The sequence below is a fragment of the Chinchilla lanigera genome, unplaced genomic scaffold (assembly GCF_000276665.1).
Source record: "Chinchilla lanigera isolate Chin_1 unplaced genomic scaffold, ChiLan1.0 scaffold00015, whole genome shotgun sequence".
NCBI classification, from domain to species: domain Eukaryota; kingdom Metazoa; phylum Chordata; class Mammalia; order Rodentia; family Chinchillidae; genus Chinchilla; species Chinchilla lanigera.
Genome location: NW_004955416.1, coordinates 8,724,648 through 8,736,495, shown reverse-complemented (window position 1 = coordinate 8,736,495; position 11,848 = coordinate 8,724,648). Strand labels below are relative to the sequence as shown.

Here is an 11,848-nt window from a genome sequence, read left to right as displayed (position 1 = left end):
CTTTCCTTATACATTAAGCTCAAAACCCTGGAGTATATTGGCTTTGTATTCTCATAAAACTGCGTGATGTGTCTACTACCATTGTTTCCTAGGAAGAAAGAAAGACTTAAATTATAGAGAGGTGACTTTAACTTCCATGGTGTCACTCGGCCAGAACATGGCAGTGCTGAGATTGGAACTCAGGCCCCCTGGCCAGTCCTGCCGGAAACCACACTGCTGAGCTGCCCACATGGTGTGACATCTAGATGGAGTCCTTGCCCATTTACCTTTAAGACAGTTCATAGAATACTCCCAAACGAAGATGAGGAGGAGGTGGTAGTGAATACACCTTGAGGTATACAGTTTCATGTGTACTGTGCTTCTGGGGTAAACAAGTAATATGATTGCCACGCATAGATAAGAAAACTAGCAGCAAAAAAGGGCCTCACTCCAGAAGAGGCCCTCAGGAAGAGGCAGAAACAGGGGATTCAAGTTCCCAAGGATGAATGTCTGTCCTTCAAGGCTCACAAGTGAAGAAAGTGTTTTGTGGAAATCCACAGCGCACTGTGGCCACATCCCGGTCACCATAGGACGGCCACTCCAGGACAGCCCTGTGGCTCCTCATGACACTGAAGGAAGAGTGTCAACGTGTGCCTAGTGGAGGCACCCACACCTGGGACCAGTGATAGCCCTCTGGGAATGCCAGCAGGGTTAGTTCCAAAGGTGGGAACCTGTTTTTACACGGCATACTTTTCCGAGAACTAGGTCAAAATATAATAGTTAACAGGGAAAAAAATGGTTGTTTTCTTTGGAAAACTTTCCTCCCCAGGTCATGGTGACGTGTCTCCCTCATCACAGGGTGTCGGCTTGAGCATCTGTCCCTGGGGACATCCTGAAAGAGTCAAATTGTGGAAGGTGACGCTACCTCCAGCATGAAGCAAACCAGTGGGGCCCAAGTCTCAATATACAAGTCTAGTTTTTTAGTTTTTAAAAAAATAATTGTTTTTACTTTTTAAAAAAAAAAAGACCCAGGCATTAATAATACATATTTACATCTTAAAAGATGACCCAGTTCAGTAAGAACAGGTGTTAAGTGCTCACCAGCAGTGAAGCCACTTATTAAGTATTAATCATTTTATGAAGTCATATCTGTATAAAAATAAGCATAAGCATTTAAGATAATAACTAGATATAACTATAGTTAATAAGTGGCAAACATGATTATAAATAAATACCAAACCCTAGCCAAGAATTTGTGTGTAATTTACTAGCTGAGAATTTCCACACAAAATAAAGTCCAAATCCCAGACTTGCAGGATACCAAGTTAATACACATCTTCCCTTAGCAGAGGCCTATCTAACCTCAGTAATATTTCTGAAGCATAAGGTTGTACATTTTTAAAAGATTGGCCTAGTTGTTTCCCCTCTCATCTTAATTCTTTTTTCTTTGCAATGTTAGCAGAAGAATTTTTCATTTGTCTCTTCCTTCTGCTTCTCTCCAGTATTAGCCTTGTCTGTACAGTGGTTGTGTTCAGTACCATGTCATCTCCTAGGGACTAGCTGTTACACAGCAGTGTTGCCTGCCTTCCTTCCAAGGCCAATTGTTTATTTTTCTCAATTCTTCATTGTTGCTCTTTGTTAGACTTCTACTTGCCTCAGAAGCAAACTTCTCACTTTCAGAGGAGTTTGTCAAAAGGGATCTAATTTAGCAGCTGTTATATCAAGGCCATTATTTCCCCCTACTCCATCTACATTATTACTAACAAAATCTTCATGTGAAGTAGGGAGATCAAGTTGATTGTTTGTTTTGTTTGCTTACTTGCTTACTTGTTTGTTTGTGACAGGCTCTTGCTATGTAGTTCAGGGTGGTGTTGAACTGACTATGTAGCCCAGGCTGGCCTTGAACTCATGGCAATCCTCATATCTCAGCCTCCTGAGTGCTGGGATTATAGACATGTACTATCACATTTGTCTTGAATTTGTTTTAAACAGGCCTGAACTTCCTTTTTATTTCCCAGATAGTCAGCTCTCAATGAAATTGTAGTTTGGGAAATAGTCTGTGTGCCAGGCTGCATGTGTCTGATTAGCATCTTCAAGTCTTCAGCCTTTGACTTTTACCTTGGAATTTTATCTTGTCAAGTGCTTGCCTTAATACTGGAAGGAAGCCCTCTCTCTGAAATTAATCTCTGAGCATCCAGCTTGGATATATTCCTTTTAACTGTTTTCTTTGGAGATACAGGAACAGGTTCTCTGCTTCCTGACTCTAGTGAAATATACCAAGATTTAGTATTAAATAATTTAAGCCTTATTTATAAAATGTATCACTTCTACATGGATAGATGGATAGCTGAAGCATGGATAGTTTTTATGAAACTCAATGCAAATCTTCATGAGGTTCAGCTCCTTTGCCATCTCTCTGTGGAGAGATGAGATGGAAAGGAGGAAAAGTTTCATCTTCTCCATGTTCAGAATTGGGGAGGTCAGGGCCAGGTAGATAGTTCACGGCAGAGCACCTGCCTGGCAAGGCGTAAAGTCCTGAGTTTGATTCCTGGTACCAAACAAAAACAAAAACAAGCCATTCTGTCATGGTTCTAATGTATTTTCACTAATGTGGACTGCAGTAGCCGCAGTGCAACACTCAGTGTGGAGAGCAAACCATACCTCTCACGAGACTCTTCCAAGCCTAGTTTTGAAGAGACTGCCCCAGCCCTCCACACCATGAGGAAAAGAGCACATCGTACCAGGAAGCCCTGTGGGGGCAGCTCCAAGGCTGTGGCCCATTGCTCCTTCCATCTCCCTGTGTGTGCTAAAGGGACACAGCCATGGTTCATGCCATGGTAAGAGTAGCCGGGTAGTTAGGACCCTGGTGTCCACAGGCAGAACTGCCAGGCTAACAGCATCCCAGCTCCATCACTTGTTACCCGTGGACCCTCTGGGTCTCCATCTCCTCCTTTATAAGATGACAAGCGCAACCTGCTCGGGTTGAGTTTGTGTGTGCAGAAAGTGCTTAGAGCAGCCTGACAGGAGGGAAGAGGCGGGCAAACGCTGATGCTGTTCTATTAGCACTGCAGCTACTGCAGACATCACTGTTTCATTAAGAAATCAAAATCAGTGTGAAGATACTGGCTGGTTCTTTTGCAAGTCTAGTTTTATGAACGTTGAGCACTAACTTGGAATTTTGGCATTTGAAGGAAAATTTAAGTAATCTAATCTTGCACCCCCTCCTTTTACTGTGAGACAGGCCTCCTGCAGCCTGCCCAGGATCTCACAGCCCCTGCCATCACTCCATCCCCCACCTGCCTGTGTTCCGACCTCTCCTGGACGTGCAGACGCCATCTTGCCTGCTTTGGGGCATTCAGGCTCCTCTTTTGGCCGCCATCCTAGCCCTTGACCTGCTCCCCGGTGTGTGGTGCGGTGCCGTGAGCTCATCCTGCTGCCTCTTGCTTTCTGGCCCGCACATCAGAGTGCGAGCCCGGGGCAGGATCTTGGTTGCTCCCTCTGCTTCTTTTACTTTGAAAACAAAACTCTGGGGAAAGATATCCATGGAAGCTAAGCAGGACTCTGGGTCTAAGCAGCGCACGTCTGCATACTTCATATGACACGGAGAAGGCCAGGCACATACTCCTTGTGTTAGTCCCTCAGGAAGGAGCAGGAAATCCACATCTCTGCTTGGAAATGTCTTGGCAGAAATGCTGGAGCAAGGGCTGTGCCAACCATGGTGGACATAAGAAATCACCTGGCTCTGTTGTCCCTTCTCAAGGAAAGGAAAGGCACAGTTGCCATAGTGGCATCTGGCATTTTCTGATTACAGTAGCATGTGCCTTTAAGAGCACATCTGTACATGGTTGTTTTTTTTTTTTTTTTTTTGAGACAGGGTCTCGCTATGCAGTTCAGGCTGGCCTTCAGCTCGCTTTGTAGCCCAGGCTGATCTCGGATTCACAGCAGTCCTCCTGCCTCAGCCTCCCGAGTGCTGGGATTATAAGCATGCACCACCATGCCCAGCTCTGAACATGGTTCTGAGCTGTGCTTCCTCACCCCTGCCCACCCTCTGCCCTGGGTACTTTCTTGTGTGGAGTGGAGTCCAGCTTCGACAAAACCTGAGCCACCCCTTGGAGCGTTCAGGCTTCTCTTTTGGCTGCCATCCTAGCCCTCGACCTGCTCCGCAGTGTGTGACATAGTGACTCGAGCTCATCCTGCTGCTCTTGCTTTCTGGCCTTTGCTGCTGTGTCAGGAAGCCTGGGAGCCGATGAAATGCTGTCACTTTACACATAGAGAGTGAAAGGTGTGCGTGTTTTGGACACCTCTGTTCCCCATGTCAGAATGTAGGGTTTGTGTTTTGGAAAGGTTGATACTGAGTGTGAGCTTGTAGTTTTGGGGAAAGATCACCCGCCCCAATACTTGCAAGCAGCTGTAATGTGCCCAGCATTGCCATGGGTCTCAGGCCATCTGCTAGAAAGAAATAGGTCTGACTCGGATGTGCTTACAACCCTGCTTCTCCCCTGATTCTAGAGAAGACGGTAGTGTGGTTTTTTCTCTGTGAACTAGATCCTTTATTTTACCATTATAAGGTTTTTTTTTTTTTTTTACAGTTTATTATTTTGGTTTTTTGAGATAGGATCTCACTGTATACCTCAGGCTGGCCTTGAACTGGTAGTGATCTTCCTGCCTCAGCATCTCAAGTGCTGGGATTACAGGCCTGTGCCACTCACCCAGTTCATTATGAGGTTTTTAGCTTAATGGGTTGAGTTCTACTCACCCGACATCAGAAATGTCAGGCCACAGCCTCCAGGCAGCCAGGCACTAGCATATGACCTTGGTGTCATAACTGTCTTGTGCTTTGACTTTTCTACCTACGAAAGGGTCAGTCATGGTATCTTCTCCTCCGTATTCCTGGCCTGATTTGAAAGTATCAGAAAGAAGAGTGAAAACTTGTCCTGAACACATAAGAGAAAGTGATCTTGATTTGTCAGTAGTAGTATCTCAGGCTCTGGCCACCCTTCCCTGCCTGTGGGACAGTGCTGGCCACAGGCACTGAGGGGGCTGGGCGGCCTCCCTGTCCCGAATTCCCAGCATACTTACTTTCTGAGTAATCCCTCCACTTCCCCTGAATGGAAGAACTGAGCTGTGCTTGAGGATTTTCAAGCTCTCTGCCCACGTAGTGACAGAAGTTAGCACTTATAAAACAGGAAAAGGAGAGTCACTCTAGGTTCCTCCATCAGACACAGGGCCTAGCAAAGATCCAGCCCAGGCTGTGCTGCCCAGGGGGCAGGAACAGAGCGCTTCCTGCTGGTAGATAGAGTTCACAGGGCAAAGCCACAGAGGACATCGCCAGGGTCTGGTCCAGGTGTCTCCTTTTACACATGAGGAAATGGGCTCAGAGGAGGACGTCCTTGTCCGGGGTCCCACAGAAAATTATGGCAGGGCTGAGTGAAACCCGAGCCTAGGTCTGCTGGCCCGTGGACTGGTGTTTTCTCACTACCTTCTCCGCTTTCATGGAGCAGACATTGGGCAGCTGACTGAGACCAGAGGAGAAAGGACCAGGGTCAGAAGGAAGAGGTGACACTGGGCAAGTGAGGGATGAGGAGCTCAGCCGGGCCTCCCACAGTCTGGACCTTTTGCCTGTTCTCAGGTCATCACTAAAACTCCAGAGCACCAAGAGATTCGGGCTGTTCCTGAAGGAGCCCGTTCCTTGCTGACGTAAAGCCACAGGGTTGCTGAGCTGAGTACTAAGCCTAGGGCATAGGACAGAAAAATGGGCCCCAGTACCTCAGCTCTCCAACTGAGCCCCGGGCAGGACAAAGCAGGAACCTTGGGGCACTCCTCTCAGAGGGTCAGTGCACCCTGAGGAAGCATGCGCCTCCCTGCAGTGAAAGCCCAGACTCGTGAGCAGGGAGCAGCAGGAGGCTGTGGCCCTGCGGTCAAGTTGATCTAGGCTTCAAACCCGGCTCTGAGTAACTCTGAGCTACTTACAGAGCCTCTCTGAGGCTGACAGTAGGTTGACAATCAAGGATTGGATAAATGTCACCTACACTCAGAATAATCAGTAAGGAATCAGGTGGCCGGAGCAGCAGGTTCCAGCTCCCCTCCCACGCCTGTTCCATGGTGCGATGTCTATTCTGTGGCACCAGTGGAGTTGCCAGGCATCTCCTCCAAGCCTCTGCCCAATGGGCAGCTTCATAGGCATCTCTAGTCTCTGTTGGCCTCTTCCGCACTCCCCCTTTGTGGACATCAGCGAACCCAAGGTGAGCCCAGTTTCTGACTCTGCCTTCCACCTGTCTCTTCCAGGTTCATGTGCTCCCAGCTGCCCAATCAGGTCCTGAAGAGCATCAGCATCATCGACAGCCCTGGCATCCTGTCTGGGGAGAAGCAGCGCATCAGCCGCGGTGAGTGCCCTACCTGCTGCCACCCGCCTCCCCACAGCTCACGGGGGCCCTGTCTGATGTGAGCAGAGGATTTCTACCCCTGCCATATTCTTTCCATCCTCTAGGACAGCACTGCCCAAGATACCCCTTCATGGCCCTGAGCAACTAAGGGGACCCCCAAAAAACAACCACAGGGCCAAAGAGTCACAGGTACTGCAATGTCAGCTGAGCAGCTAGCTTTGCTAAGTCCACACATTTAAGAGAGGAAATATCCCTTGTTAACTGTCATTTAGCCACATGTGATAACTAGAAGTGGTAACCTGGTCACAGGCGTCAGAGAGTCCTATGTAGCTGCTCCTCTCTCTATCCTGCTTGTTCCATCCCGAAGCCCCTGCGGTGTCCCTCCCTTTGAGCAAGCCTGTCCTAGGAGACTGTGTGGGACTCTTGGCCAGGGATGGACACACAGAAGCAGGGGTAGTTTCTTCCCTCAAGCAGCATACATTCTCATGAGGAAGATAACTGTCAGCCAGATTGACACAGAGCCCAGTGAAAGCTGAGGACTAGGCGAACCACTGGGAGACGCGGCTGTGTGCTGTGGTGTACAGGGACCTCGCCTGGCCATAGCTGTCAAAAGAGGCTCCCCAGAGACAAGGACCTTCAGACAGAAGAATGAGTAGCGACTGCCTAGGGGGCATGATGGCGAGGGGAAAGAGGCCCGGAGGTTCAGAGATCTGGAAAGAACAGACAAGGCTCAATGATGACGTGGCTTCTCCAGCCTGCCGCAGACAAGCCTGAGCTGCTGTTGTTTCCAAACCAGGGGTGGGTTCAGCAGATGGGCCTGACACATCAGAGGGCATAGTTGACTTACCAAGAGGAAATACCTACCAGGAGGTCATTAGGTTGGCTTTCTGCAGTCACAGAGAAGGCTAAGAAGCCACCTGCGCCCTGGCCCTTGAAGGAAAGGTGCTTCCGCAAGGCCAGCTGGGAAGGATCAATGTGGCAGATGCATCGTGACTGGCACTGTACACTAATAACTCTGTACAGCCCCATGAAACCGCATTGAGAAGTGCCGGCATACCGGAGTTGAGCCCACTGCCGTAAGCATGGTTGAGCATTGAACCCCTACAGCTTATAGAGCAAAAGTGCAAATATACAGGCCATGAGAGGTGCTCCCGTGGGGACAATGACAGGGCTTCCCAGGCCGGAATTCTCTTTCCCATGGCATTTCAGGAATGCAGCTGTCTGGCCTCTGTAGACCTGCAGAGCACCCAGGGATGGCTCTGGTCCTTGTCTGATTCAGCCATGGCACTCACAGTGCTTACAAATCTTCCCAAAGCCTGGCTACTGGAGAAAAAAACCACATTCGGACTATTGTCCTCTTGTAAATAATCTTCGCTGGTTTTATTCTCTATTGTAAAAGTAATAGGCCTGGGCTGGGGATTTAGCTCAGTGGCACAGTGCCTGCCTGGCAAGCACAAGGTCATGAGTTCAATTCCCAGTACCGGAAAAAAACAAAACAAAAAGTAATAGGCCTTTGTTGTGAAAGATTCAAACAAGGAATAAATATATAAAAAAAAATCCTCACTGTCAGAAATAGCAACTCTTAGTGAGTTTCTCTGATTCCTTAGAGGCTTTTCCCTACACTCTTCCAAACATCATTTCTAAGAGAAGTATGATCACTATGAACATTTTCTACAATTTGATATTTCTCCCTAGCCATCCATCTCAGACTTCCGACAGTCCATGTCAGAATATTCAAGCTATACCGCTCAATAACTGCTTGAACTCCATGAAAGGGACATAGAGTGGTTTATGTAACTAATTTGTGGGTGTTGTGAATGTTAACATGTTTTTACTTTTACCGAGCGTTACAGACGTCACCTTCCTGAGTATATCTTTATACCTCAATGACAATAACTTTTCCCTAATTAGCCAGTTTAGGGTCACTCATTTGGTCTGAGAAAGATTGCTCTACAGATAAAATGGTTTGTTTTCAAAAGATAAACTAAGCAAGAATAGGTTCCACAACTTTTCTGAGCTGCCTCAACCTCCTAGGTCTACACATCTGGCCAAAGTGTGCTGGAAAGGATGTGGTTCTGGTCAGTCTTTTTTACTGCATAATTTTAAGGCCTCTGGATTATGGCTTCTGTCTTTCTCATTTTTCTTGGTAGGCTTTTGACCAATTCTAATCTTCCATATTCTTCAGGGTTTCCCCTTCACTTGGTAATTATAAGTGTCTTTCAGGCTGACAGGGTGAAGCCTGGCATGATGCTTCCAACACACGTTGAAGATGGGTTCTTTTCCACGCTTTTAGTACGATCTGACTCACATCCTGGTCTGCCTTATCCTAGCACATACTTACATCCTATGCACAGAAATAGCATGTGTGGTTTGCCAGTCAGCTCGTCCCTGCCTCTGTAACAGACGTAGCAGCTGGTGGGGAAAGACCATGTGCCACAGCCCACAGCAGTAGAGACCACAACCAGCGATCCCACCCTTGAGTGCCACAGGGTTTGGGGGCGTGGTTGATGGTTAGAGTCACTCAGCTGATATTTTTGCGTGTTAACCCCCGAGCCTATGTGGTGTCAGCTTGAACTATTGCAAACAATGCTAACTTCTCAAATACGCTCATATCAACATCCCTCTGGTTATAGAAGATCCCAGTTCAGCCTTCACCAGTCAGCATTGGACTGTAGAGCACATGCCAGATGTGACCCCTCTGGCTTTTAACACCGCCCCTGACTTTATTGGTGGCTCTAGCCTCCCTTACAGGTGTTTTGCTTGTGAAGGAAGAAAGGGGCAGCGGGTGTTTCATCCTCCCCTACCTTTTCCCATCTCCTTCTTGCAGTTGATGGATTAACCCTCACCACGCCCTGTAACTGATCCTGATCACCAAGTCTATCCCTCTTACACATTTAAAGAGTCTGCTTGAAGTGTGCATTGACAAGAGTATGATACTCGTCACTGCGTACAAGCCCTTGCCAGTCATTTCTGGTTTATTTTCTAATCCAGACCTGAGTAGTCAGAGCAGATAGAAGCAAGGAGACCCTGGCTCTCCACTGCACCTCCAGGAAAGCAGCTTTTCAGCGATCATGAAAATGTTTCCCAGCTGCCAGGCAGATGGGTGATCAGACTTGAGACCTACGGAGTGGACAGGGTTACAGTTATTGACAGGGTATGGTGTTTGGAGGATAAGCCCAGGCGAATGACTGCTTCCAGCAGTAGCCGAGGCTGAAGCCGTGTGGGTGCCAGCCCGCCCTCTAGCCTGTGAGAAGGCAGCAAACCCCAGGCTGAAACATTACTAGGAAGGAGGCAGGGATGCATGGAGGTGGGTGAGCATGGGGTGACTGCCCCAGGAAGACCCACTGACTCCCCCAAACCCAGTGTCTTGCATCAGCTTGGTGCCCCACATGTGGTAGGTTGGCAGTTGAACATTATGCTGGGGCCCAGGTGGGGGACAGGAGGGACCTGAACTGGGGAGCTGGCCTCAGTCACCACTGATAGCTCTCACACAGGCCGCCCAGCCCCACAGCTCTGGGGGCCAGGTGTCCTGTGCCCCGTGAGGAGTTCAGATGCCTTAGTGGTAAAAACAGAAATAGGAGCTCTAATCCCGGGGCTCAGTCATATGCCTTACCTCGCCTGGGCTCCATGGTTTCTTGTTAGCTCTCTTCCTGATGGCATCATATACCTGGTGCCTCGTATTCTGTGCTGTGTAAGGGGCAAATGTGGTTACCAGGATGCTAGGGGCCTCTGCAGCCATTCCTGTCGCCTAGTCACTGGTGCTAAGAAGAAACACTTGATGCTTCTTTGTGATACCTCATGTTCTTTGGTGTTAGGTTTGGTGGGAAGCATGGCCGACCCACTGTCACGTTAGAAGTGGCCTTCAGGGAGAGTGTGTCTCAGCACACCCTTTTCACCAGCACAACCTAGCGGGGGCCCCAGGACGAGGACGTCTGCTCCTTGGCTCCTATTGCAGTGTCTGAGCTCAGCAAGAGGGCCTGTCAGCGTTTGGGGTGGAATGACCACTGAGTCTTCTTAGGAGCTGTGGAAAGGAAACTGCTTGAGTAATCCAATGTTGTAACTGTTGTTAATGTACCGCTCTGTATGGAAACAAACTACCCGTTAGATTCTCTTTAGTTTAATTAGCAGAAAATCTTTAGGGAAAAAATACCAAGTTTTATTACCAAAGTGTAGCTTTCTTGGCTGGCATACAGGATTGAATCCCCACCAAGCAGGAATAAAAACATTATCATATTTTTACTATTTTATTCTAATCAAGTAATAGCTATGTAACAGTCCTACAGAGTTATCTTGATTCTTTTCTTGCCAATAAAAGAATATGTAGTATAATCCCAGAACTCCGGGAGGTAGAGGCAGGAGGATCACAAATTCAAGCCCATCCTGGGCAACAGAGGGACTTTTAGCAGGACTCTGTCTCAAAATGAAACAAAACAAAGCAAAACGTTTGGGGGTGTACTCAGCGTAAAGGTTCTGGGATCAATCCCCAGTAGTAGGGGAGATAAATGGATTCTTGAGGTTTGCTAAACTCTTCCTGAAGTGAGTAGTTGTGACATGAGCTGGTTCATTCTGGAAGCTCTTTGCCCCGGATGACAGCATCCAGACTGTTTGCTCTGTGTGAGGAGAAGAGAGCGCATTTACCCACGAGCACACCCTTGTTTTTCTTCCCAGTCTGTTGTCATTTGACTCCTGGGTGGTCTGCTTCCCAGATGACTTCATTCCACACAGAACCTGATTAGAACAGATACTACACTTGATCTTAGCCAAAAGGCCGAGACGACTTCATTCCACACAGAACCCTGCCTGGCAAGCGCAAGGTCGTGAGTTCGGTTCCCGGTACCAGAGAAAAAGCCAAAAACCAAACAAACAAACAAACAAACAAACATTCCACACAGAACCTAAGTGTAAGCTGGGGTTGCTTTCCAATTGTGGCGTGAACACCAGTGTGTTCCCTGCTATGTGGGACCAGGCTGTGGTTTCTGGTTCCAGTCCCAGAGTCCCCATAGAAAGAGGAGAGCACTTTGGAAAACAATAATGTGGCAGCCGGTGCCCTGCTCATCTCTGTAGCACAGTGGCGTCTTGAGTGTGTGGTTTTGTGTAGTTTTCAATAGGCTTGACTATGGCAACAAAAATAGTGTAGTGTTTCCCTTTTAAAATGTAAATAATTCTAGAAGAAAAAACACACTTAGTCTGAATTTTCAAACAAACCTTACTACGCCAGAGCCAACAGCTTCTCCAGTGAAAGTGTAAGAGTGCCTCCCTGACACGGAAGCCCTTGGTGTTGTTAATCCCAACCTACTCGTTAGGTTAGTGACCTGAACTGAGAAGATGGTGAAAAACAGAGGGGCAGGAACTGACTTGCTAGTAGAAGCAATGGATGGGAATAGTGCAAGAGACAGGGAGGAGCTAGCTGTGTTTCAGGTGACAGAACGGACTATAGGAACAGAGGTTCCAAGTCACAGATCCCTGTTTCACCATTTGCACATGGA

At 47.9% G+C, this 11,848-nt stretch overlaps 1 protein-coding gene and 1 pseudogene across 1 annotated transcript in view; one reads left to right on the top strand and one right to left on the bottom strand.

The window, feature by feature from the left end:
* Ehd4 (EH-domain containing 4) overlaps positions 1-11,848 on the top strand; it is a gene marked incomplete in the record, with an annotated part of 71,388 nt that overhangs the window by 21,601 nt on the left and 37,939 nt on the right. Inside the window, 1 exon segment of the mRNA XM_005381320.2 lies at positions 6,265-6,362. Coding sequence (XP_005381377.2) covers positions 6,265-6,362 — 98 coding nt within the window.
* On the bottom strand, positions 810-3,315 carry LOC102026003 (annotated as a pseudogene).